Raw genomic sequence first — 27,355 nt, 5'->3', positions numbered from 1 at the left:
CAAACAGCCGGCCAAAACGCGGGGTCCTGCCGGTTATTTTAATTAGAAGGAAAAATTAATAGTTGTGTCAACAGTAACGTAAACTAGCGTGAGATTAGCTGCTGCTCAGCACACGGAAGAAAACCTGTAAGAGTGAAGGTAGTTGCTCACTGAGGAAGCTGGATTTCAGCCAATGCTCAGCCTAGAAAGTTCTGCGGTCCTGCCCAGGCCACCTCTTTGCTGCTCACGCCAGTTGTTTCCATGCTTTACCTTCTTTGGGTCTGGGTTTGTGGTGGTTCTCCACGCATTTCTTTTCCTTTCTCTCAAATACATGTCTACAAAATAATCTGAACCAAAATCCTTTGTAGAATATTTTATGTTCCTTTCTTCACGTAGTGACTATGGTTTCAGTCGTTGTACAGCTGCCTTGCTCGCCTGCTTCCATAAAGCAGCTTAATGGCTTTTTTCCACTGTCTAATAAAGTGTGGCAGTTATACCCAATGTATGTTTAATGCTTTTCTTAGATAAAATATAGTCCTGGTGTAGTGTCAATTCTATAGGACAAACCTTTTAGGCTGGAACAGTTTTACATTCAGAATCCATCAACTGAAATGTTCTCCAACATCCATCTGGTTCAAAATAACTTCTGTATTTTAGAGAACTGCTAAGCCATTATTATTTACGGATATCTGTCCAATATTTTTTCCCGTAATATCCTACTAAAATTATTTGTGTGCTTTCCTTTTGAGATGTCAAAAAAATTAGATTGACATTTTCACCGAAATAGTTAAGAAGTTTTTCTTAAGAAAATCTTTTCCTTTCTAATCTCTTGATTAATGTGGATTCAGTCATACAGACTTAACAATATACTTAATTTTAAGCATGAGAAGACCTGTGGAAGGTTTGAATAAGTCTGCAGGATCACAGACTGTCTGATGTAGTAGTCATGTTACTCTGTTTCTCTTTTGTGATTGTGTTATTTGGCTTTCAAAAGCTGTCTTCAAACCAGACTGATTTTTTTTTTGTCAAAATTGTTTGACAAATCCACTAGGAGAACATAATCTCATTCCAAACCATCTGAATTTTCCCAGCTCTGCTTAACCCAAGTTTCAGGGTGCCTGTGTAAAGCTAATATTTTCTTCACAATTTTTGAATATATTCCTCTTGTTCTGTTACACAGTAAGGGCTGGTGAAGACTGGCATTATTTTTTTTCCTATTATTCCTCTGTTTTAACTGATCACAGATCTGTATTGCTTGTTTCTGGCTAAAATGTTCCAGACTTAATTTCTGCCAGAGTTAATACTGGGGAAAAATCTGTGCAAAATTTCCCTTTTCTCAACTAAGAGATTAGTACACTTCCCCATTTTAACAAATAGCTCTATTAATGGGGGAATTGCTGAAGCCTGTTATTTTCAAGCCCATCATTCTTGGCATATTCACACACGCTTGTTCCCTTCCATGTCTCCTACCCACCCCTGACACTTCTCACTGTTCCAGGTCTATCCCTTGATTTCCAGCCTGGACAACAAGCAGTCCATTCTACGGGTAGTGCACATCTGGGCTTGGGCAATAAATAGCCAGCCGTTGCCTCCTAGCTCCTAGGACAGTCAGAAAACAAGGATTCTCCCTGTTCCTTCCTTCAAAAGAGGCAACAAGAGGATGCATCTCTGCTACCCACCTACTGATTTTCTCAGACCTAAATATCTCTGTGATCTCTATTCCTGTGTTAGCTTTGATTGAATTGCTTAAGTAGGTCAAATTTACTAAAGAGGGACTGATGGACAACCACCATACCACGGCATATGTTTCATTGCCTTAGGATAGTAGACTAAAATCATTCTTCCATTTTTTTTCCACTAAACAACTTGTAACCAGTGTTTGATGGATGGTTACAAGGTGTTTCTTTTTTTTTCCAATTATACAGTATTAAAATAAGTAACATGGGGAAAGTACCGTTTATTCAGTAAAATGTACTACCTCAAACATCAATGTAAATGCAAAAACAAAACAAAACAACCACAATACCCAGTCAAAGCCCAGGCAGGTAGTTGACTTGCCATTCTCATCAGAATCTGAGCAACTTCTGCCTTCAGAAAATTCAGACTTGAACCAAATTTTGAAGAAAACGGTCTTTAATCAAAAACTGTTCCATACCAACACATGCCAGAAAGTTAGATATATCGCTGCATTAACTGCATAGGCTTCAATCTTGCATTTGCCAATTTCCTAAGGAAGATCTCCATACTTGTTCCCTGTATACATTTGCACTGTAATAGAAGATTTAATTATACAACTTTATTGATCTTACAAAATAACATAGAACAAAGTAAAAGACGTCTGGAAGAAAGTTATTTAATATTAAAAGCACTGAAATAACACTCAGGAAAACCCAGCGTTTTATTCTTGATTCTGCCACAGGCTTCTTCAGTGTTGCTGAATAAGACTTTTTTATTTTTATATACCACAAAGAAATTAAATGAAATCTGCATGGAGAATTTTAACTCCAGCATTTACTGATTTTTGAGTGTTTGATGTTGTAGCCTTAGTGCTTTTGAAATTAATTCTGTCTGAGTTCTGAGACAGATTTGTCATGTCGTTATCTCAGTACTTCAGGGTTTACTTAAAGAAAACAAAACTGCAGCAATTGAAATTGCCTATACAGTAGATTTCAGAAAACTGACATAAGTAGAAAGATGTGGAAATATGTGTCTGGTTTTCTTTAACACACTAGAATTATGCATGTAAAATCTGTGTTATCATAATGAAATGTAAAGCTGGCGTGGATCACTGACTGAACAAAGCATCATGCTTTCTTAAAATGATTCATCAGGCTGTCCCATTTCCTGCTTTCTCTTGTCTTATTTGGGAGCCGAAATGATCAGAAGATCTTTGGGTCACAAAAAAGAAAGTGATTCATACTAGAAATAGGATCGACAGTCACTTAGATTTTTATTTTTTTTTTTTGTGGTGGAAAGATACTCGAAAGGCAGAGAACAAAATCGATCTCACAAAGTGTAGTTGTACTTCTGAACCGTAGATGGCAGCAAGAATTGTATGGACCAAGGGCACATTCCTAAACGTACAGGTTTTTTGAAGGAAGTGTTAGGGAGTGTGATAACTGTCAGTCATTGCTCCAGAAGGAATTCTGAAGAGACTTGAACTGTTGAAGAAAAATTCATTAGTTTTAATGAGAATCAATATTTCCACTAGCAAATACCAAGTATAATTTACAATAAAAGTTCAGCTGCATAGAAAGGCTGAGAGAAGGAGCGTGGAAAAGCCACAACGTAACTGTCTAATCTTAGCATAGATTACTTCATATGCTGTTTGTTACAAAATGAATAGGTTAGATTATAACCAGTATCATTCAACGTTTTAACTTTGTCCTCATCTTTATATTCCCTTGTGGCTTAAACAAGAGATACTGGTTTTTGGAGTTTTATGCCATATATCATGATTTATACCTTCCCAGAATAAGTGCATAATTATGCACTTCTGAGCTGAAATTATATGTACAGACCAAGAATTATACCTAGGAAAACCTGAGAGACAAAGGTCACTTTGTCTTCCACAGTATTACAAGTGGTTCTTTCCAGTATCTGGTTCTGCTTTTTGCTTTACGAGCACCGTGAGGCTGCAGTACCTGTTTTCTGAAATGTGTGTTGTCTTTGTCCAGCATGGGACCAAAAAAAACAGCACATATAATTGCACGGCTTGGAGAATGACTGTGGAATGCCACCAGAACCCATCAGAACCCCTTTGAAACAAGAAGCAATCAGGAATAGTTCCATAGATGTTAGTTTTGAGGGAAGAACAACAGAGATGGTGGCAGCTGTAACTTTATTTATTTATTTATTTATTTATATTTAAAAAATTATTTTATTAAATTATTTATTTATTATCCATGATTCAGAGCTTTTTTCCACTCATTGGCATAAGCTGCAATAGATCCTAATTCAGAAAGAGAAGAAACTTCGAGAAAAAGCTCTTCAAGAGAGCAGGTGGTTTAACTAAAAAGCCACCAGACAAACAAAATCCTTGACTTCCCATCAAGATATTCAAAAATTGTGATGGTCACAACACTAGAAAAGTTAACAGAGCCTCATCATCAGGTGTGGCAATAACTTGATACTTTTTCCCTGTATATATTCAGATTCATATATATTGGATTCAGTATAACAGTAAAGGTAGTAGTTTAGATGCATGTTTCAACAAAGGTTTGAGTAGCCACAGAAATTTTAAAAATGTGAAGCCACAGAAATTTTAAAAATGTGCAAGCTTGGGTTCAACATTTTTCAGGAAGAGAGATTATTAACATTTAAAATAGAGGTCAGTGACACTGACTCCTTTCTGTATTTCCAACATAGGATATCATCTTTACTTTGGTTCTTTGTACTTGTGAGAAAGAGGGAAGAATTAATTTGAATTTGTCACAGGTTCTGGGCAGACTGTGTAGCACCTGGCTGAAGATTTTAATTTATTTTCTCTGTATTTCAGACTTAGTATTTTCATCTTATGACAGAGATACTGTTAAGGGAAAAAACAGGGTTCTAAAATTACAGACTACTTTCAGATAATCATGGATTAAGTCATCACAGCTATCTATGGTAATCACTCTGCTACGTACATTTTTTTTTCCCTTCTGTGTCAGATAGATCAAAAGATGCATTTCTTGGGGGGGGGGAAACAGGACAGCCCTGAATGCCATCTTTCCTTCCAAAGAATGCCAAAAAAAAAGAATAGTAGCACTAAGATAACCTTGATTAAAGCTGACTATGAGTAGATACGTTGAGAAATTTAGTCAAGAGTTGTACAAATACTTGATTAATCATATACAAATTTATCTGTAGGCTATGCTGCAGTAAGCAAGCATAGTGAATTAGAGGGAAAGTCAGTTTTCATCTCTTTCAAAGTGATGTTTCCTGCCACAGTGAGGCAAATCTCCTGAAGTAACTCTGCCATCTATATTGAAATCCTGCTTTGCAGTCAGCTGAGCTGAGGGTATTCTTAGCCAGTTAATATGCATGTCAGTATAATGCAGCTGCTCTACAGCATTTTACATTATGAAAGTAGGACAGACTAGAGTTATTAGAAGTCACCAGGTTATTTCTTAATCAGAGCAGTGCTGGTTAATACTTGCCAGGAGGTATTACTTTCTGCCTTTTTTTCTCTCATAGTTGGCTACAAAAAAAAAGAGAAAAAAAACTCTGGAAAGGTTCTTTCATCTGACTGAGAACCACACTGACTCTTATGACTGACAAATTTAAAACTGTTTCAGATGCTGACAGCCGAGGATATCTACATCCCCACTTCATGTGGATTAGATATGTCTGGAATAGCAAAAGTATTTTTATTTCATTGAATTTGAGTTACTTTTTGAATTTGTTTTGTGTTTAAATAAAAGCAGTAAGTTTACATTAACCAGAAAAGTTCTTTATTATAAAACTACAAAAAATATATATAATTATAAGAAATATAATATATATAATATATATAAATAAATATATATATTTATATATATTATATATATATAATATTATATATATAATATATAATATATTATATATTATTATATAATTATATATATTATATTATATATATTATATATTATAATTATATATATTATATTATATATAATATATTATATATAATATATATAATATTATATATGTTTATATATATAGTATATAATATATATATATTTATATATAATATATAAATATATATATATAAAATATATAATTATAAGAAATATAATGCATTTTCTGTCTTGTTTTTGCTGTCTTTTGCTGTAAAATAACAGATTTTTCAGCTTTTTTTTTTTTTTTTTTTTTTTCTCTTTATGGCACAGCTGCTCTTTCTAATGACTTATCTAAAATTGTATTTCTTCAGACTGTTTGGTCAAAGTGAAATCTGTTACCCATAGTTCTGTAGAACTGTTTCAAGTTTGTTTACCTGAAAGAAATACAGTTCTGAGTTTATACCAAACATAACCATGATGACTTGGCTTCCTTCTCCTTAGCTTTCTGAGATGGAAAATGGCAGTGGGCCATTCTTTTCACTAGAAATCTCTGCATTCACATTCCTATTTTATTCATTAATTTGCATTTGTTATTTCCATCTTGACTGACTTGCCTGTATGTCACAGCTTTTTTAAGACTATAGGTCACGAGAAGTATTTCCAATTCTGCTTTGTGTTTTCATAGAGTTCATTCATGAAATACTATACATCTGGTATTCAAAATGTCTTTCTAAATTGCTTTCTGCTTATCTATTGTCAATTTTGGAGCTAGAGCTGTAATATCTGGTGCTTAAAAGCCAGAATTACTAATCAGTCAGTGTCAACCAGACCTCTTTCAGAAGTATATTTAAGTGCTTTGGGAGACTTCTTTGGTCCCAAATGTACAGCTCTAGGTTACATCAGTATAAAATATACATTCAGCATTTATTGCTTTAGCTGCATGATTAGGATTTTCAGCTATAAATATGTCTTTGCAATGTCAAATAGTCCAGATTTTACCAAAAGCATTAGCCGTGTCTTATTATATTAACTAACATAAGTGTTAGTCTTATAAGACATCCTCTGAGTAGGTGAATGAAAAGATCAGTATACAGTTTTGACTGGGAAGTGGTATAACTATATTATATATTATATAGACTATTATATATTATTCTTAAATATAATTATATATTACTCTTAATTATATATTACTCTAATTAATTATATATTACTCTAATTATATATTACTCTTAAAAAGTAATCATTAGGAAAAAAATACAGAAATTATCTCAAACACAACGTAGAGTCCTTCTTGTAAATGTTGCTGCTAACAGTACAAAGACAGCTTAGTTAACGCTGTACTAGTAGCATCTGGGAATGCTGCAAGGACATTAGGTATTCAACTAGTGTTTCAAAGCATGTACTATTAGCATCTCAAACAAGGCACTTACAAAGAGTGTAATTGGATAGCTGATGAATTGAGAATGCTCTTTCACATTTTTTTTTGATTTGCCTTTCTTCCAAATAATCTCTTTGGTCTTCCTTAGGATCTAGGATAATCTTTGTTCAGCTCAGGAGTTTCCCTTTAATGAAATCTGAGAGTTTAAGTGGAGCACAAGGCCAAAAAGCAAGCTTTTCCTGAAATTAAGGATTAAGATTCTCTTACTACAAATACATTAACTGTCATTGACTACCTGAGAACAATGAACTCGTGCTTTGTATGTATTTTGTGCTCCAACAAATAAAACAACTACAGAAATGAAACCATTTTGATTTGTATTTCCCTCGACTTTCAGAATCCTGATAAAGCATAGCAGTACACAGCAACACATGAACTGCAAGAGGGAGTTTATGTGGCAGAAGTTCATTAAGACTGACCTTTTTTAATGTTATATTTTTTTGAAATGTTTCTTTAAACATGAAATGCAGCACTGGTGTTGTTTTGTGTGATAGCATCTTCATTCTCTTGCTAAACAAAGTTTGGTCAATGATTATTACCCAGCCAGGGCAAATTTGCTGCTAAAGTTAGAACCATTGTTATATCAGATTGTGCACCTGTGCTTGCACTGCTGTTCTACAATGTGTTCACTTGACATTACTCACTTATGAGACAGAGAACAGCAAATTCCATTCACAACATCATTATTAACACTGACAACAAGAGAGCCTTGCACTGAAGGTGATACACATACTGCCTTTTTGCTTTGTGAGCCCGATTCAGGAGATATCAGCACAAACAATGGTTCTGTGAAAGTTTTGGTGCCTGACCTCACAGTAGTAATGGAGGCAGCTTTAGTCATCCTGTACCTTACAGCTGGAGTACAATTATGTTCATTGGGTCAGGCATTCCCAGGATCCAGCTTGTTTGGCTCAGTCTAGGCCTGAAATCTGATTTTGTTCAGAGATCACAACAAAATCAGAAGGCTTAAGCATTCTCAGGCTATACTTAGGAACTTAGCAGTATTTTACTTGCTGAGTCATACTGATGTCAAGACTACGTGCATCCAAAGAATTACAAAATGGCTCCTTCAACAAGGTTTCCTTGTTGGAGTAGAAAGTGTTGATGAGCAACTATTTTAGCCTGTTAGGCAAATGTTTTTTCCCTTTTCACCTGTTGGCTGATCTTGAGTTTGCACAGGTTCAATGTCAATAAAGGTGAATGGGGCTGAAAGCTCATTGCATGTCTATGTTTATACATACACAGAAACTTGACTGTGACATATGGCTTTTTAAACTGAGTAGAAAGATACAAATAATTTTTGATTTATGTTGTGAGAGTAAAAGACAGAGAAATATAATTGCTGCAGTTGCAATACTAATATTTAATTGTATATTTTGGACTTGCACTCTTGGATTTATAACTTCTTGCTTAAGCTGAAGACAGCATAGGATGGATAATTGTTTAATCAAGACAATTTAGTAAGCTTTTTAATATAAGCATGTTAGATTGTGGTATAAAGCACAAAAAGTCATCACAAAATTTCATTTACTACCAATAATTAATTTCCCATTTACATTCTTGGACATCCCAGAGTTTACATTTTACTGTTATGACAATAACAGACACTGGGTATTCTTCTCCGTCTCCTTTAACTGAAACACTACCTGTATAGGAACATCCTGACATAATTGTTTAAAGAATGTAAGTGAAATTTTGGGGGAGAATGAGAGATACTGACTTAGGTGGTATAATTATGAATATTCCATTCAAGTCAGAGTAAGACTGCAAGGAAACACATTTTACTTAAGGCTCATGTTACGTTGTAAAGTCCCTCTTGTTAATTTAAAGGTAATAAAATCTGAAACCACCTAAATGTGTAGAGTTCCTATTTAAACTATGTTCTTATTTAATGTTCCTATTTAAGGTATGTTAAGTTCCCTTTATTTAAGTCCCCTTTATTCACCCGTTTTGAACAAAGGCCATGAGAACCTTGTGCCTCACTAACAGCTGGTGTTGTTCTGTCCACAGTTGTCTCTTGGTACAGCTGTGGGAAAGAAAGACATAAAAAAGAAAACATTATGACTTAGACTGACTAGAATGATTTAGAAGATTATGACAAGAGTATATTTGAATTTTCCAAGGGAATTGATGGACAGAAACATACTGTTGCCACATTTAAACTTACTTTAGGAAAGCAACTAATCTTCATCATCTAAGTCTGTCAGTAAAAGATCACTGTCATCACTCATCTTTCTGTAGGTAACCTTCAAACCACACTTTTTTTTCTTTTTTTTTTATAAGCCCATCACTTGCTTTAGACACGCAGTGGGAGAGGGAGAGTAAAGAGAAACTGAACAAATTTAGGCATGGAGCAAGTCAGACTTCCAGTCAGACAGGCACTTAGGGTGCATTATTTTCACATATCGCATATCAAAGGCTGACTGGGTTTGCTAACCCATATATTAGAGGCAAGCAGCCTCCTCATTTGTTATCTAGAAACTAAGATCCCAATCCTGCACTTCAAAAGAAATTTCTAATCACTTATGCCTACGCAAGGTAAGTAAAATGCTACCTACTCAAAATAATGTTTACTTACTTATATTGCACAAATATATGTGATTATGTAAAAGGTAACCTTACAGAATCACAGAATAGTTGAGGATGGAGGGGACCACGTTGGAGGTCACCACGTTGGAGGTCACCTCATCCAACCTAGGGTCACCTAGAGCAGATTGCCCGAAGCCTATGTCCACCAACAGCTCTTCTGACAGGAACTGATGGGTGACATCGCTTTGCAATTAAAAGAAGTGGATCAGAGCTGTCTCCCAGAAAGAATATTAAAAGCAAACTCTCTACTGGAGCAGTGGACACAGATAAACTGATTTTGCCCTGTCACACATGACCTCAGCTCAAGAAGCACTGAAAAACAGAAAAAGGAAGATAAATAACCTTGTGAATGGCAAAAGTGCATTATAGACTGACTGTTTGTATTTGTGAATGCAACTGAAAATAGCAGCACCCTAACTCGTGAGATGAATCTACTAAAATGGAAGAAAAGCTTATGAACTATGTTAGTACTAATAAGGATTCCTTCTTGGTGCTTGCACTATTGTGACTACAGTGACAAAGGGAGGAATATAGGTCTTTGTGTATGCCCTACCATCCATGTGGGACACGTGAGATGAGCACAAGTCTGTCTAGTTTGCAATGCAGTTAGAATTCACCAGATGGGGCTAATACAGCAAATATAAATATTCTCTATAGAAGTCATACTGAAGAAATGTAGATAGATAGGTAGGGAGAACAATATATACTTGTATATATGGCACAGGAGTTATAACTCTGAAAGGCTGTGGCTGGTTTTTTTCGTTGTTGTTGTTGTTTGTTTGTTTGTTTATTGTATTTGTATTAACAAACAAATTAATTCATTCTCAATTAATTCATTATTTAAAATAGATATTTTATTTTGATAGTCTTATATGAATTATATGCTTAACTATTCAACCATTAACCACCACCACTCCCCAAACCAGTAGCTGTAGGTTTCTTATTTCAAATATTTTTTTAAATCTCTAAACAACTATAAAGCCACAAATACAGAAATGGAAGGATATATGTTGTCTTTGGATCCTAGATATGATGCTTTTTTTCTGCCTTTAAATAAAAATACAAATACAAGTTGAAAAAATCAGTCTATGCTTATAAACACATATGACTTTCCTTTTTGACATGGTACATGACTGATCTTGTTTCCTACATCCATCTCCCAGGTTTTGTTTCATGTAGATACTCTGAACATATTTAGACATCACAGTGAAGTTTTAGCTAATTCATTTAAAAAAAAAAAAAAAAATCCCTGCATGCACTGCATCTCTCAGATGCCCTTATCTATGTCAAATCATTGAATCGGAAACTTAGTACCAAAAACTGAAAGTAATTATCTGTGAAAAGTGTCAGATTGACATTCTCTATATTCTGACATGTCTTTAATAATTGATTCTATCATTTTTGCCATCAATGGGAATGAAAATATGTTAAAATTTAGTATTTATCAACCTCATATTTGATTTTATCATGTTATACCTATTTATGTAAATAAAAATAACAGTGAATACAGTATACATCAGATAGCACTTAACCCATTGAACAAATATTATTGGCAAATGACAAATCGTATTATACCTAGTGCTTGGTCACAGATGGAGGCAGAAGACAAAGAATGTCACACTAATGATTACTGATAAGTATGCATTAGCTAAGAATATAATATTGTATGAGCTGGATAAGGATGGTAGTTTCAGGTAAACAAGAAAAGCAGGGACCCAAGAGCCTACTCTACATAGGTAACCTTCAAACTACTCCTTTCTTTAATAATCCCATCACTTGCAGTAGGAGAAAGAGAGTAAGAGAGAAACTGAACAAGTTTCATCGAGCATGGAGCAAGTCAGACTTCCAGCTAGACAGGCACTTACAGTTCTGAATGCTTCAGTGCTGATAATTTATTACGAATTAAACTTTTTGTAATGAAATTATAAGGTATATATGATAATAAGAATATATGTTCTAGCAATAAATTCCCATTCTCCTCAGCCAAGCCCTATTCTCCTTGCCTTGTAGATCACAAATAAATAATTAAACAAATAAGTAAACCCCCTTTGATGAAAAAACTGTATTGAGAAGTTCTGTCTAAACAGTTACACGATTCCGCTCACCGATCTTCCAGTTCCCAGATACGAGTAAGTTGTGGACACCAGATGGATGTCTAAGACATGTGAATATAACTTACGCCCTTCTTGCCTTGCAAATGAAAGTCATGAGCATGACCATAATAATGACCATAATGAAGCCAGCACTCAGTTCAGAGAAATGAGCTCTCCCTTCTGTAAACGTGCAATGATTCAACTAGCACTGAATGAACAGCCTGTGCTATACAGCTTCCAAAGCTTCTATGCTTCAGTGAGCTCACAGAAAAGCTCATAAAAAGTTCCAATAGAAGATCATCTACCTAAAACTTCAATGCTTCATCTAAAACAATTTGGAGTCAGTCATTCAGGCCATGGAATTTAAATTACACTTGTGACACTGATGAAGAATCTCCTTCTAAGGCTCAACAGAAAGCAGATATAGTCATTCTTACCCCGAAGCTCTCTGCAGCATGTTTATTTCGAGATAATATTGTCTCATGTGAGAATGGTGATGAGGGAATGCAGAACATGCTTTCAGTCCCTCCTTGAGAAATATACCAAAGCAATGGAAAAATAACTTCATTGAGATGGTCTTAGCTTGTGCATTTCTAGATTAATCCTCTCTCCAGTCTTTTTCAGAAAACAAGCTTGAGTGCCAGCAAACAGTATGCAGAAGGACGACAACTTCGTTCTTGCCAAAGTGGTAAATCTGGGCACTAGGCAGTGGAGTAGTCAGGACACACAACCCATCCATTAACAAGCAAACTTTACTGAATATGTAAATATACATGTGAATATACATGTGAATATACACATATAAATATATGTGAATATACACAGCTATGCAAAACTAAGCCATGATTGATATATAATCGCTATTAACGAGAGCTCATCATCATTTCAGTAGATGGCCTGGGGGAGACTGGTGAGCATAGGATAAATGTAAGACATCTACAGATCTCTTTAAAGTGCAAAATGTTCAGAGCCATTCGATTCTGTCCACTTTTTAGGCAAACAAAGAACTTATTCTTTGTTTTAGGCTGGTAATGCTTCCCTCTCCTTAGCTGTTCTTTCCAAGGACACTTTTCTCAGCTTTCCTTATTTCCTGTTCTGCTTAAGGGAGACTTCAAGCACACAATGACAACCTCTTTTCGTGTTAATTTGCATGGATGACTAACTGTTAGCTAACTGTTGCTCACACCAACTACACGTTGCTTGGCTGACCTGCAAAACCTATCAATAACCATGTATGATCACAACGCGATCACCAACATGACCTGCCCAGTGAAAACCAGCTGAATGAAATAGCTGGCTGTGATGAGCAGAGAAAATAATTTTGAAACACTTACATACTAAGTATTTTGCTGCTTAAGTTACAAACACACGAGTGGCTATTGCCGACTGCAACTTAGGCATGTTCTTGGCCTTCTTGATGGCATTAAATTCTCACACTGCAGCACTGATAAGCATCACTGTCTAGAAATTCCAGTTTTGTAAGGAACTAAATTATTGCTGCTGGACAACAATCAGACATTACTTGTTCACAGCTTTGTCATTCCTCATTCCTCAGCTGGATTACAGCACTACTGTATGGATGGATAATATGTCTTCCATGTCTAGGGAGTTTTGAGAAGTACATAATGCTGGAGCACATCTCAGAAACACAAGCTATTTGCAGGCATATCAAACCAATCTCTCTGGCTTCCCATAGAATTTAAATTAACTTCATAATCTCAGTTTTATCTTCAGAGAACATAATTTCCAGGATAGCTAAAGCTTCTAGATAAGAACTGTTTTTGAGAAGAATAACAGTCTTCACTATGGGGGTAAGCTACTCTGTTCAGGAGACAACTTTCAGAGAGCTGACTGCAAACAGCAAAATAAATTCCTTCAAAGACACAACAGAGTTCATTGTCATCCAATCCCAACCATAAATCAGATTTCTTTTACCTTGCCTTCTTTAAAACAAATGTTTGTTTTTAAAAATACCCATTTATTTTTAAGAAATGAATCAAAACTATGGTAACAATTCTTTTCCACACACTTTTGTTCCTGAGGAGGGACAAAAGCACAAAAACTCACAAAGTATTCTAGATTAGAAGAGACTTACTTGCTCCCCTAACATCCTTTTGTTTTGTAATGCATAAAACAATGCATTATCATATGTCTTTAGTGTTAATTATATGTAGTGGTTAAGAACAGATTCTTAATGCAAACAGGGAGCTATGAACTGAAAATGTTTAAAACTATGCCATAAACAATATTTTCTCATGATGAAAGTAAATTAGAAGTACTTTAAAATCCACGTAAGCCATTGGAAATGTATTTCCAACATCACGATTGTTCTTTTCCTAATATTAAATGGAACTTGCATGCCACTCTCCTTTCCAACATGAATCTGACTAGCTCAAATGTGTTGTGTATACCTGTGTATACCTGTGTCAGATGGTAATTCTCATGCATTCACAATTTGGTAAGAACTTACACATTGCAAAGCTTTTGATACTCTGAAGCCACTAAATACCTAAATTTTTTTTGACATCAGTAATCCAAGCAAGATGTGACAGACAGCCTACAGTTGACAGAGACTGCAGACATGGTCTCTTGATTCCCACCTCATAATCTGCAGGCAGTGCATGCTTGAATAGATACTTTTAGCATGATGAAGTAGAGTGTAGTCACAATACTTTTTTTTTTTTTTTTCTCAGAAGAGCTGATAAAAGCATCACTGATCTCAGTTGTTGCACTTTTAGACAAGTAACAGATGGCATTCAATTCAAGCATAGAAAAGTTTTGTTAATAACTGTACTTGTATCACCTAAGTTTTAAGGCTCCAGTTTCCTCACGGTCAGCAAAAGCACTAATAATACTGCAGCCTGAAATGCTGCAGGACCAATTCATGCTGTGCATAAATCAATCTCTAAGAACCGCACTATTTTATTAATGTTAGTGAATTTTGCTCATGTCTGCCTTCCAGCTTACCCTAACACTAGTGAGAAGTCCAGGCACAACTGACTTCCATTCATTGATTGTACATACAAAACAAAACATCTATGGGCGTCCTGATGGGATCATTTCAGAACTATAATCTTTGGTTAGCTTGAAACAGAAGAATTTACAAGTAGTACAGAGAACTTTTTCAGAAGGCTTATCATTGTAATCTCTTTTTCCCATTCTTTAACCAAGTATTTGGTGAGGATTGTTGATGGGGCTGTACAATAGCGTTCTTGTGACTTGCAGCTGTGTTTTTCAAATGAATATTTGTCTTGGATTCTCTGTGGAATCTCTCAGCAGCTTTTATTGATGTTTCTTGGTAAATGTTAAACACTACATCAATTCTTTGACTTTCTGCACCATCATGTACTGCTGATAACCAGGTACATGTTAACTTTGTTTATTCTTTGGATCACGCTCATTCCATCAGTGATAGATGGCCTGCTGTGGTTTCAGTACAGTTTGCATTCCTCACAATCCCTCTACCAAAGTTGCCTGCTTTGTCGCTCGAAGTGATCTACCCAACGTTGTCAGTGTGTAATGAGTAAGACATTCAGTATGTCAGCTTGAAGCAACACTTTTTTGGGTTAGATCTTTGTTTTGAATATTATTGTCATTAAGACATTAAGAGATCCTTGCATTTCCCATTTCCTGCTCTTTTTTTTTTTTTTTTTTTTTTAATGACTGAAAACGTTCTGACCTTCTTTGTGGAACTCAATTCATGAAATTTCTGCATGAAAGAACCACTCTCTAGATAAAGACTCTTAGAATAATTGCAGGTCTGCTCACCTACTTCATGTACTTCTAGGAGGACATCAATACTATATAGCAGCTGGTTGATAAACCTGAAAGATCTATTGGTCATTATTGATTGGCTCTATCTTAAGAATTTCAAGCAAGGCTTCAATACCTGGCCTCATTACAGTTTGATTATCTGTACTTGTTCAGATATTCACTAATTTACATACTCTATTCCGCACGAGTTAACCTGGAGGTCTTCAGCTGTTTCAGGTCTCTCAGCTACCTTGTATCAATATTTTGATGATTGGCAATAAGGTAGTATTTAGCTTCAAACTAAATCCCTTTGAACTAAACTGATTTGAAAATAAAGCCCTTTAGCCCCCTGGAGTCTGGGTGGGCTTCTGTGATTGAGATGATCTAGTGGAAAGAAAGGGAGGTTCTGCATCCCTCCTGCTCTGCACTCCCATCCCCTCCCTTACCCAGTCTGTGTTTTTCATCTAACCCGACTCATTTCATATTTGCAGAGGGGTTAATTCTCTGCCCCAGGATCTTTTATAAGCAGTTTGTCATAAGGTCAGATGAGCAACACTACTGGTGAAGGAAGTAGCAGCAGACAGTCAGTCAAGGAAAAAGAGCAGGAAAATCCCTTTATTGCCAGCCACATTAGAGCAACTCTGATACAATGTGAAACCACACTTCGAAAGTGCATTGTTAGAAGGCGATCTAACAATGTGCTGATCTTCCCCTAGCTGCACATTCCCAAGTCCTTCCTTATTTTGTATCTAGCAGTTCTCTGTTGAATTGGACCAGCTTCCCTGCTGGCCGACAGTTTGCTTACCTTAACCAAGAGCCTGCCATTTCTCTGGTGGCATTAGCTTTTGAGCTGCTCTGACTCACCCTTTTGTTGCATGACTACTGGAACTGATGCAAGGGAGGCAGTGGAAACCTGTACCTGAAGACAGAGGAGATGTTGTGTTCATAGACTCATAGAATATCCTGAGTTGGAAGGGAAGGGAAGGATCATGAAGTCCAACTCCTTGTTTTGATGTCAGAGGTCAGAGGAGATGTCACCTTTTTTTTTTTTCTTTTTTTTTTTTTTCCAGGAGATGAGGAGATGCCACTTTTTTTTTATGAGATGATATGTCACCTTTTGTTTTTTTACAGCTGGAGAGCAGTCTCTAATTAGCCTAAGCCAACCGTGAGGAGGAGGATATAATTAAACTCAGAGGACACTTGCCTCCCTAGTGAAAATTTCGGGGGACCACAGGCTTAACGCCTCAATCCACATTTGCATTTATTCTCTTTTCACGGTCTCATCCTCGTGCAGGGGTCAGGAACCCCACCACCAACCCCAAACTCAAGCCCTCCACCCCCAACCCGCCTCCGCCATCTTGTGCACCCCCCCACCGCCATCCCCGCCCCGCTCCCCGCCGGCCCCGCCCCCTCCTTTGCGATCCCTCCCCCGGGCGGGCGGGGGCGGCGCATGCGCAGCGGCGCGGTAAACAGGGGCGGCGGCTCCTCCCCCTTACGCCGTTTGCGTGGCCGCCTCCGCGCAGGGCCGCGCGAGCGCCGGCGGCGGCGGCGGTTGCGCAGTGTGGCCACATCCGGGCGCCGGGGCAGGATGAATGCTCCTTTCCAAGATGGCGGCGGAGGGAGGAGGGAAGGAGATGAACGAGATTAAGACCCAGTTCACCACCCGGGAGGGGCTGTACAAGCTGCTGAGCCACTCGGAGTACAGCCGGCCCAACCGGGTGCCCTTCAACTCGCAGGGCTCCAACCCGGTGCGCGTTTCCTTCGTCAACGTCAACGACCAGAGCGGCAACGGCGACCGGCTCTGCTTCAATGTGGGCCGGGAGCTTTACTTCTACATCTACAAGGGGGTCCGCAAGGTACCGGGAGGCTCCGGGGGGGGCTGACGGGGGGCTGCGGGGGTCCCCGGGGGCTGTGGGGGTTGTGGCGGGGGCTGTGGGGGCAGCGGGCGCCGCTGCTGCGGGCCCCCGGGGAGCTCCGGGGCCGGCAGCTGTGGGGCTGCTCCCCCCGGTGCTGTGGGGTCAGGGCGGGGGGTTGGGGCCGGGGGGGGGTGGGGATGGCAGCCTCGGTGCCGGCAGCGGTGGGAGTGGGAGCAGGGGGTGTACGGAGGGGTGTGCCCGCGCTGGGCCTCGCTGCCAGTGTGACATTCGTGTAGGAATGAGGGGGTTTGAGGGTAATAAGGCGGCTCCCGGCCTCCTTCACCTGCTGCTTGGGGGCCCAGGGGGGCCGGGAGGGAATGCCCGGCGTGATTGTGGTGGTGTCAGAGCCCTGCGGTTAGGCCGGTGGGCGGAGGGTGGCTTGGTCGCGCTGGTTGGGGAGCTCCGGTGGGTGTTTGGGGCCTTTCCGATCAGTTTGGAGCGTGGAGTGGTCTGGGGGTTGTTCCTAAATGCGACGGGATGAGGTTTAAATGTCAGATAATGGATGCAGAGAAAGTTGTTTTTATGGGAAAGAACCGTTGATGCAGTTTGAGATAGAGCCCTTAACAGTTAGCAGTTGGTGCGGGGCTAACAGCGCGTGCGTTTGGTGTCTGAGGTCACCATATTTATGGACAAACCCTCTCTGCATGGTGTGTCTTCAGGTCCTTGATTTTGATGGCATTTAGGGAAGGATTCAGAATTTGTCATGCTGAGTGAATGGGTGTCACTCAGTGGATGTAAACACAGGCATAACATCTGCTAGGTTTCTGGGTTATGTGCCAAAAAATGGGTGTTTGTTGTCTTACGTACTTGGCATTCACCTGCTGTAAGGTGAGCGCTTTGAAATCTTCCTGCTCTTAGTCCACCGTGCAACAGGGGATGAAGGCACAGAGAGCTAGAGATGTCCCTAAAGCCGTGCAGAAAGCTTGTGGGCGAGCAAGGAGACGTACCTGGATCTACAGCCCCCTAAGCTAATGCCCAAATCTCTGCTCCTCTGTATAAAACATAAGCAGCAACTGGAGAATAAAAGTCTACCTCGTTATCTGTTGACTGTGATTTGACAGATCGAGTATGTCACGTATAATTATGTGGAAAAGTGTGTATGGATTTTAGTTTCACACTTTAATGAATTTTCATAATTTAGTTGTTTTAAATAATACTTAGACAACAGCTTCTTTAAGCGTATGATGAGTGTTTTGTATCAGGCAGTAATTGCTATTTATAAGCAATTGCTGTCTCTACAATTTTCAAGATATTCTGTCAATATCTCTGTAAATCTGTCACTTAAACTACTACCATGTCTGGGTTCTGATATATAAGTTTGCTTTTCTGTACCAAGCAACTGCAGAGTTGTCTTGCATATAACAGAGCAGGCCTTTATTTGTCCAATGTTACGTGTGATTCTTGCAAGTTATCGTAGTCATCTCTTGTCACACTTAAAATAAATAAAAATAAAATATAAAGCTCTGAACTGCATTAAAAGTAGGGACCTGAGTAACTTTTTCAAATCATAAAATGTCTTTGAGTTTTAGCGTTGTAATATTTTTTTTCTAGATGGTAAAAGCTGCTTTTGATGGTGCGCAGTAACAGAAAATTTTAGTTTGTCAGATTGGTAACTTGTGAGCTTTGAGATGTACCTGTTAGAGTATTACATAATTTTTCGTCAAAATAATGTAAAACATACACTTTGTTCAGAATAGTTTGTTTCAGCGAGCTCTTAAAATGTCAACAAAAAATATATTTCATATTTTATGTGTGTAAAACTTCAATGAATCTAGAGAGCCAGTTGAAATAGGTTAGGGAAGGTACTTTAACTGAGAATGGGGAAGATGCACTGTCTGAAACTTGTAATACTTGTTTCTTTGGAATTTATTTTGAAACTATTCAATTGAAAGTCACTTTACTTTGTACATAAAGTCAGCATAAGAACAGGTTGACAGGCTTTCAACTGATTATTGGGTTTGTTAGTATCAAAAGTTAGATTTTTTTTTTTTTTTTTTGTGGCTACCGTAAGAGGAGAGAGCTGATGTTACCTGAATTGGTAGTATGTATATCTGACTTAAGTGGACAAACTACCACTTTGTGAGACATCACCTCGGCAATGGGAGGGCAAGAAGGACTTTATTGGTTGAAGGCCAACCTATTTGTGATCCTCTGCCTAATACAAATGCTAATAATTTAGCTGTTGTTGCATAATTATCTAAGTACCCTGTAAAAATTTCCCTAATGACTTCCAGACTGTAATCTTCTCTTCATTTTGGTGAAGTCACGAAAATGAGTACAGGTTGAAGTTAGTGAAGCTGTGCTGTGTATGTATCAAGCAGCTATGATTTGGTCTTTTTTTTTAAGGTCTGCTTCTGTTCTTGCTATGGAAATGTTATGCTGTTATGAAAATGAGTGAAAGAACCACCAGGACTTTATTTCAAGGAGCTGTGTCTGAGATACTGCTATAATCTTTGTATTGATAATCTATTGCAGATCAGGGCACATCAAGTAAGAGTCACACTTGAGCCATGCGTGGTGCTTAAGAGTAAATAATGCTAATATTGAGTGAAGGTACCACTTGAAAGGATGTTTCTTGAAATCAATGATGCTAAGCTTTTTTCTTAGTTTCCATTAAATCCTAAATATGTTGCATCTGCTAAGTCTACTTTGTAAGTCATCTTTTAAAGTAGACTGCTAACATCTGTGTTTTTTAGGATATTTAACTTATATAAAGAAAAAAAAAATCACTTTTCAAGATGTTTTTTTAACCTTTTTTTTTTTTTTTTTTCTTCGAGAAGCTCAATTGAAAAATTACATCAACTGACCAGGACAGTAGTGTGGAGATTGGAGTACCAACAAATAACGGTGATAATTTAGTGGAGAGGCAGAGAAGAATTTTGGGCAGCATTTCAAGCTGTGTTTAGATAAATATATTTTTTGAGCAAAAATGCATTTCCACACAAATTTGTTCTTTGCTCCCTGAAAAAGGAAGCTGAGTTCTTATTATTTTATTCTTCCATGTTACCATGAAACATTACCATGAAATGTTACCATGTTTCCATGTACTCCATGACCATGAAGTCATCAACAAAAGCCCATCAGTTATAAGCCAGCGTTGTATTGTTTTTTGTAATGGAACTGACGCAGCTCTCCTTCCATTAATAAGGCAGCGCAGGCTTACCAAAAACTGCTGCTTTTTGATTCGGATCCACTGAAAAAGGAAGTGATCCTATAGGTTAGCGAGGAGAAATTAAACTCTGATTTAATGAGATGTGGTTGCTTTATTTACATAAGTATGTAATTATTTTCAACTGCACTGAGTGTCAGTGGGCTTTCCCTTTCGGTACTCCTGAACTTTGACATTAAGAACTGATGTGTTCAATGATCTCTTGTTGAATTGAATGGGTGGATGTTCACAAACCGAACTGGTGTAGCGACGGCTGGAAATGCTGGCCTCGCAGTGAGCTATCTTCCTGACAGCGTGCTCCTTTCTCCTTGCTGGCCTTGGCAGCGCTCAGCCTCAGGTTGAGCTAGTTCAGCTTGCTCAACCAGCAGCTACATACCTGCTCTTTTTCTGGATAGACTTTTCTGCTCTTTTTCAGCTACATACCTGCTCTTTTTCTGGGTAGATTTGGCAAGTTAACTGTCTCTTCCTGGGGTCAGGTATTAGCCAGCACAGTGGCAGCAAAGAAAAGGCTGTGGGGGAAAGGAACAAAGCTTTCCCCTGAAGAGGCCTGTGCTATCAGATGGGATCTGTTGCCTTATGAGGTCTCACCTGAACAAAGCCTTTACTTCAGCCTTAAGTCAGATTGGGAATGATCTGTTCTTTAGGGATTGCTGGCTTAATCTCGACTGAGAGCTATAGGTGTTACAAGAGACCTTTTTCTGTTGCTGCTTCATGGAGTAAAAGTACAAGGTAAGCGTTAAAAAAAGATTGATCAAACTATGATGCGTGGATGTTTTGGATGGGTTGCCTTTTTCTGAAGCCCCACATCAGGAGTGAAGGCCATTACTGGAGTCTTGCTTGTAAGACAGGCTTGGAGCACTTAGCTGGTTTGTGGCAGGCTTTGAGAAATGATTTATTAGTTGATTCATTAGGCTTGGAAAGGAGCGTGCTATCTCATCTTCCTTGCCTTAGGAATGACTGACAAAACGATCGCTGCTGACATGAACTATCAAATCTGTTTCCCTTCCTACTTGGAAGCTAGTGCATTTTCCTTTAAACTGTGTTTATGATAATTGGTGTATTCTCTGTTTATTGTAAAGGCCTCTGGGCAAGTTAATCTGTAACTAGGACTGCGCTACAGTCATATGGAAGTACGCTGCCTTGGCTTCTACCTCCCGTATTGGGGTGTTGTGGAATTTGGATGTGTAGCTCAGCTTATTATGTTAGACTCAGCTTTTTGCATCGTAAGGGAATTCTGACGACCAACTCTGCTAACATCTGGCAGGCTGTGGTTGTTTCTTTTCTTTCTTTTTTTTTTTTTTTTTTTTTTGAACTTCTCACTAAAAGAAGCTTTATCTTCAGTTCTACTTTTTTTTTTTTTTTTCCTGCAGCTACCTAAAGCAGCAGTCTGTCAATAACTATATGACATTGTAGTGTGTTGTAATGGTATTGTGGTAGAAACGTGTAGGTGATAAGCTTCTGTTGGGGAAGGCGTGGAGGACATAATCTTTTGACTGTCTTTTTAACCCTACATTGAGCAAGGGGCTTAGAAATAATTGTAAGATGGAGGTAATCTCACATCTCAACCTCTTTTATTAAGAGTTAGCATGTTGGTAATACCTGATTATCAGTAAAAATACAGATCACACGTTGGATTTTTTCTTTCACAGTTCTCTAAATTACCTTTCTAACGTCTGGCTTGATATTGGAGTCTCTGTTGTCCAGTTCAGCAGTGTTATCGCTGATGATTACTTGCATTCTACAGACTGGTCACCTAGGATCTTGTCTCAGTGACAGAGGGATAATGGGTGGCATTTGTCACGCTGCTTAGTGTGTTGCTCTGGGAAGAGCAGCATGAGACACTGCTAGGTTGGAAGCTGGAATCTGCAGAGAGCGACAGCCAGCTTTCCTGTGGTGGGGAGGTGAGTCTGTGTTCTTAGAGATCACTAAGATGTATCAGGCCTCCCAAAAAGATGCATGTTTTAGTAGCGTGTATGAGGTATTAGAAGGTTGAGATTTGTTAAAGTCTTTGAAGATGCACTTGCTCTGAAGCAGAATGGAGCATACCTACATCTTTGTGACCAGTTCTTAAACACAAATTCTACAGCCTTCATAATTGTTTTGGGGCTTAGTTTCCATATTTTTTCCCCTAATATCTAGCTAATTTTTTATTTGAGGGGGACAAAAAACAAGCTGATTGCTGTTTTCTGCCAGGATCATAGAGAACAGTTGACTGTTGCCTTTGGCTTTTGCATGTTTGAAAACTTATTAGTTTGTCCTCTCATTTTTCCAAAGGAAAATAAATCTAGTCCTTTTAATCTTCTCAGGTCATGACTTCTGAGTCTTTGATTGCTCTTCTCTATATTGGCTTCAACTAACTAGCACTTATTTTTATTTGCAGTACTGAAAATAGGTATAGTACTTCTGCTGCGATTTCAATACAGAGAAAGGGAGAACAGTTGCCTGCTGTGTCTGTCTTCTGATATTCTTGCTAACATTTTGAACAACGTTGACATTTTTGAATTATTTTCATAGTGTTGACTCACTTGGATTGTTTCTTATCATATTGCTGCTTGTCTCTGTGCTTTGATTTCTTAATTTGTAAATCCTACATAGAATTCTTGTTGAATTCTGTCCTAGTAGCTTTATTTAAGGGTGTTTTTTGTTTCCAGTTCTGTGCTACATAGTGCAAATAATCCTTCCAATCTTGATGTCGTTCACATTTTGATGTGGACTCTCGTCCATTTAAAATATCTTAAAAAACATGATGCTCAGTTTGCTTGTAGGTGTGTCACGTGAGACTTACCAAAATGTTCCTAATTTCAAGGCGTTGCAGTTGACCTTTTCTAATAGACCTTTTTTTTTTTTTTTTTTTTTTAATAAAACTATATTGGTTTGGTGCCAGCTTTTATCAAATTTGCCTTGTATGGGATTTCTCCCTTTTGTCTAGGTGCTTACAGACATTACTTTGGTATTTTTAATACCAAAAGAAAGGTTTATTACTATTGAATTCTACTACAAAGTGTTCTGCATTGAAATATTTATTTATACTGGACTCTAACATCACTCTTCTAGTCAAATGGAAGACAAACACAGCTGGCTAATGGAGCTACCACAGTAAAGACATCAGAACTTCCCTCAAAGGTATCTGATGCCATCCTGCAGCTGGAAGAATGTTCCTTTTTTGTGCTACAGGGATTTGCATAGTCCACAACTCTTCAGGTGTTCTGGATGTGGCACTATTAACCCAATTTGTCCTTCTTCAGAAATGTGTTGTAAGGTTGTTTGTGGCTTAGTTTCTGTTTCTTGTTTCCTCCAGGAAATCCCTTAATTTGCTGAGGAGTCTTTCTCCTCTGTCTCGTAGATAGGAGTTATGTTGCAGCTGGATTCACCGGTCCCATGGAGGTATTGTGGCTGGGTCCGTAATAAGTTACCTGCTGATCTGTGCTTGCGGAAGTGTTTGAAAGACTTTAGGAAATTTTTCAAGCGTTTCATTGATGGATATACTTATCAGCCCAAGTTTTATGATGCAGATAGATATTTTCTTCCTTAATTTTAGCTCGGCTGTACTAAGGACTGCCAAGGCATGTTACAAACTGTTCCTGTGGAGTTTTCTGAAGGGTGGTGGTTTGGTTGTTCTGTTGTTTTTTTTTAAATACCTTTTTTTCAATGACACTTCTGAGGAAAATAGCGAAGAGTTAATGTTGGGTTACAGGAGTAAAAGGTAGGTTTAAGAGGCTAACTCTGTTTTGAGGCTTATTTAGAACACCTAGGACTGCCTTGAGTAAAAGGAAATGTAAAGAACAAATAGCTGTTGTACAATGACACTGTTAAGCATTTATTGCTGTGGAAGCATTTATTTGCACTTGACGAAGCTTGCAGTGTGATTATTCTCTGGGGTTACTTCTGGACAGTAGATAAGGCCTGTACTCTGTAGCACTTTCACCTTTTCTGGTTTGTGCTTCCAGCCTATATCACAACTGCATGTCTTCAGTAAGCTATTGTGGGACATCCTTTGAAGGGTTGCTCTCCAAGGTAACAGTTCATCTCTGGCTGCCTGCTTGGCTGGCATGTTGTAGTGTGAATACCGGGTCACGCTGGCCAAACCTCTCAATTGGTAGGCAAGATTTTGTAGGCAGTGAGGTGTTTTTTTTTTTTTGCCACTGTGAGTAAAATTTTTATTTTGTATTAAAATGTATTTGTAGTACATGAAGTAAGTTGGAGGAATTTAGTGTAAAGCTATTAATTGTGGTGCTTAATCTTTGCAGGACAACAAAATTTTAGTCGTAACACCTCACAGATGTAAATAATGATAATTTCTACTACAAACAGTTGTGACGCTAAAGAGTTCTGTGAGCCGGCTTTGTCAGAATATTTATAAAAGGGTTGTACTGTGTGCTTAGATTGCAAGGAGTTTGGGTTATGCTTTGACATCTGACAGTTAATAGTTAAAATATACATTGAAGATGCTTCAGACTCTATTTAAACATTGCCTAGACCCATCTCTGAGAGGGTCGCAGCCATAGTTGTCTTGTTTGACATTGTAAAATCAAATTTAATGCCCTGCTTTGAAGTATTAATGCAGATCTCTGGGAAATATAAATATTTCCAAAATACTTTGTTTTGAATAATGTGTATCCAAAGGCCACATGCTGTCCTGTTGTCCTGACTATGAGTTGGCACACTTGGACAAGTTACTGTTTAAAAATGGCCAGGGAAGGAAGGCCAAAGCTCTTCAACCTAATAATGCCTTTCCTCTCTCAGAAAGCTTAAGGAAACTAACCAGCATTAAATGTGTCATACTGTAAGGTGAAATAATATTTTGCTGTGTACTCCTGAATTGAGTATTTCTTCCTGATTACTTCACCCCACTTTGTAAGTCCAAATGTGTATGCAGTCCATCTTCCAGCATCTACATTCCTTCAATTTCTTGCCCCCTGGAGCTGAAAATAAAGCAGCTGATTTTGCTTGTCTCAGCTTCTCCTGAGCAGACTGTCAGTAGGCTGAATGTAGCCCTGTAGTTCGTGTGGGCAGGATCACCAGGCACTACAGTGAAACTCTTTCCAGTGACAGTGGCATAGCTTGGAGTTGGATTTTTACTTATGCATTGTTCACTAAAGCTGTTTGTAATGGAATGACAAGTCTCTAAGGGATAAGAGTCTTCTGCACTTTGGTTTTGATTTACCAACTCTAAATCAGGCTCTAATTTAATGAGTTAATCACAGAATTCTCAGGTGGCTGTCATGGTCAAAAAACACTACTTTTCTGTTGTTGACTCTGGGATTGGAAAGTGGTTGTACTATTCCTTGTTTAATAGAGCCTAATCTTTGTACACCTGGAGAATGTGAAGTGCGAAGTTAGACTCAATGCTAGTCCCAGCAAGAACTTTAGGTTAAGAATGCCCTGGGGGAAGGAGGAAGAACTCTGTGCGAACACTGGACCTTAGGAGCAAATTTCATTATCCTCAGTCTACTAGGAATGCAAGATGTAATTCTTATTGTCTGTGCTGGGAGTTTACATGCACTTTGTCAGGGAAATTATGTTGTGTAAAACCTGCAGAGGACTCATGTTTATGGTTTTAAATAAACTAAAAGTATAAAAAAGTATATGGTTTTAAAGCTCCCTCTCAATTAAGGGAAGGAGGAGCAGTGACAACCGGAGACTGAGTGGATGTCAATATATATTGAAACTGTGTTCAAATCCACAAGTCTTACAAAATAAACTATTGGAATGGTGCCCTGTGGACACTTTAGCCTTCACAGTCACAAGGATAACAATACATCTGAGTAACATAAATGTTTGCTTTTTTAAAAGAAATGACACTTTTTTACAAAAACCTTTTTAATAGGAGAGTGGGCCAGAAACCTTGAAGAGCTAGCCGTGTACACCTAGGGCGTCAAGGAAGTGCACCTTTAAAGAGTAATTTATTAGGACAGGAATAGTTGCCTGATTAGGCAATGCCACTTTCAAAATATGATGCTGTGCGTAGTGCAGAATGCAGCGTTTCTTACCTGTGTTTTAAATATAGCCTATCTTGCGTGTGTCAGCATTTCTCAGCTCCAATTATTATTCTATTGTTTGTAAATAACTAGAGACTTTTTGAATTAAAAAAGTTGCCTGGTTGGTGTGATTGTTTTATACCAGGGGATGTTTTTTTGTTTTTGTTTTTTTTCCCAAAGAAGCCTTTCAGAAATACAGGGTGCTCTCAAGGAAAGTGGTTATATTCACATCAGTTTAATACATGGGTATGGCTTGCCTTTCTCACCTTCAGCAATGAAACTGTTCTCTTGTACAGGATAACGTATGGCTGTGTCGTGTACAAGTAGCAAACACCTGCAAAATTTTAAGATGCTGTTCTTCTAGAGGAAGTTTCTGACCTTCTAACAGTTGGTGGGACAACTCTACTGAGAATTAACTGTGCCAGTGTAGTTCTGTGTTAGCAAAATGCAGTTTCTGAACTGGGATGTTTAAAAGCATGGGTGAGCATGTTAGCACTTCATAATCAGAGAGATGGGGCAAATAACTATTCTGAGCAACTCAAATAGAAGTCCAGATGAAGCTGCCTTTAGCGATGCTGGAGATGATGTAGACTTCTCCTCCCAGAGCAGCAGCTTCTTGTTGCCAATTAAATTGCTGCAGCAGTCTAGAGGCAACTTGTTTAGCTGCTCTACCTCTGCCCTGGAGCAGGATGGATGGATTAACCCCTTTTGCAAAAAAGTACCTCATCAGCATTGCTCTGCTTGATCTCCATGCTGTTTTTTGCTATTCCTAAACTGATACAGGCTTTACTTGTACATAAAAGAACAAGACAAGAGGGATGTTGATAAGATCAGTGCTCAGAGAAGTTGTGTCTTATGATGCTAGAAGATACTTTTGCTCTGCTTTGTCTGGAGTCATTTGGGACCCTCTCCTTCATT

General features: G+C 38.2%; 1 protein-coding gene across 10 annotated transcripts in view; it reads left to right on the top strand.

Moving 5' to 3' along the window:
• The first annotated feature begins 16,908 nt into the window (after window positions 1–16,908).
• WDR20 (WD repeat domain 20) overlaps window positions 16,909–27,355 on the top strand; it is a 59,915-nt gene continuing 49,468 nt past the window's right edge. For all 10 annotated transcript variants that reach the window (XR_014317679.1, XR_014317680.1, XR_014317681.1 and 7 more), the window contains exon 1: window positions 16,909–17,230. Coding sequence is in view for 6 of the 10 variants with exons in the window: in XM_082762571.1 (XP_082618697.1) it covers window positions 16,967–17,230 (264 nt within the window). In the remaining 4 variants the exon portion in view is untranslated. The remainder of the gene's footprint in view (window positions 17,231–27,355) is intronic.

This window comes from Aythya marila (assembly GCF_965140915.1).
Source record: "Aythya marila genome assembly, chromosome: 5".
Taxonomy (NCBI): domain Eukaryota; kingdom Metazoa; phylum Chordata; class Aves; order Anseriformes; family Anatidae; genus Aythya; species Aythya marila.
This window is presented reverse-complemented; position numbering and strand designations above follow the sequence as displayed.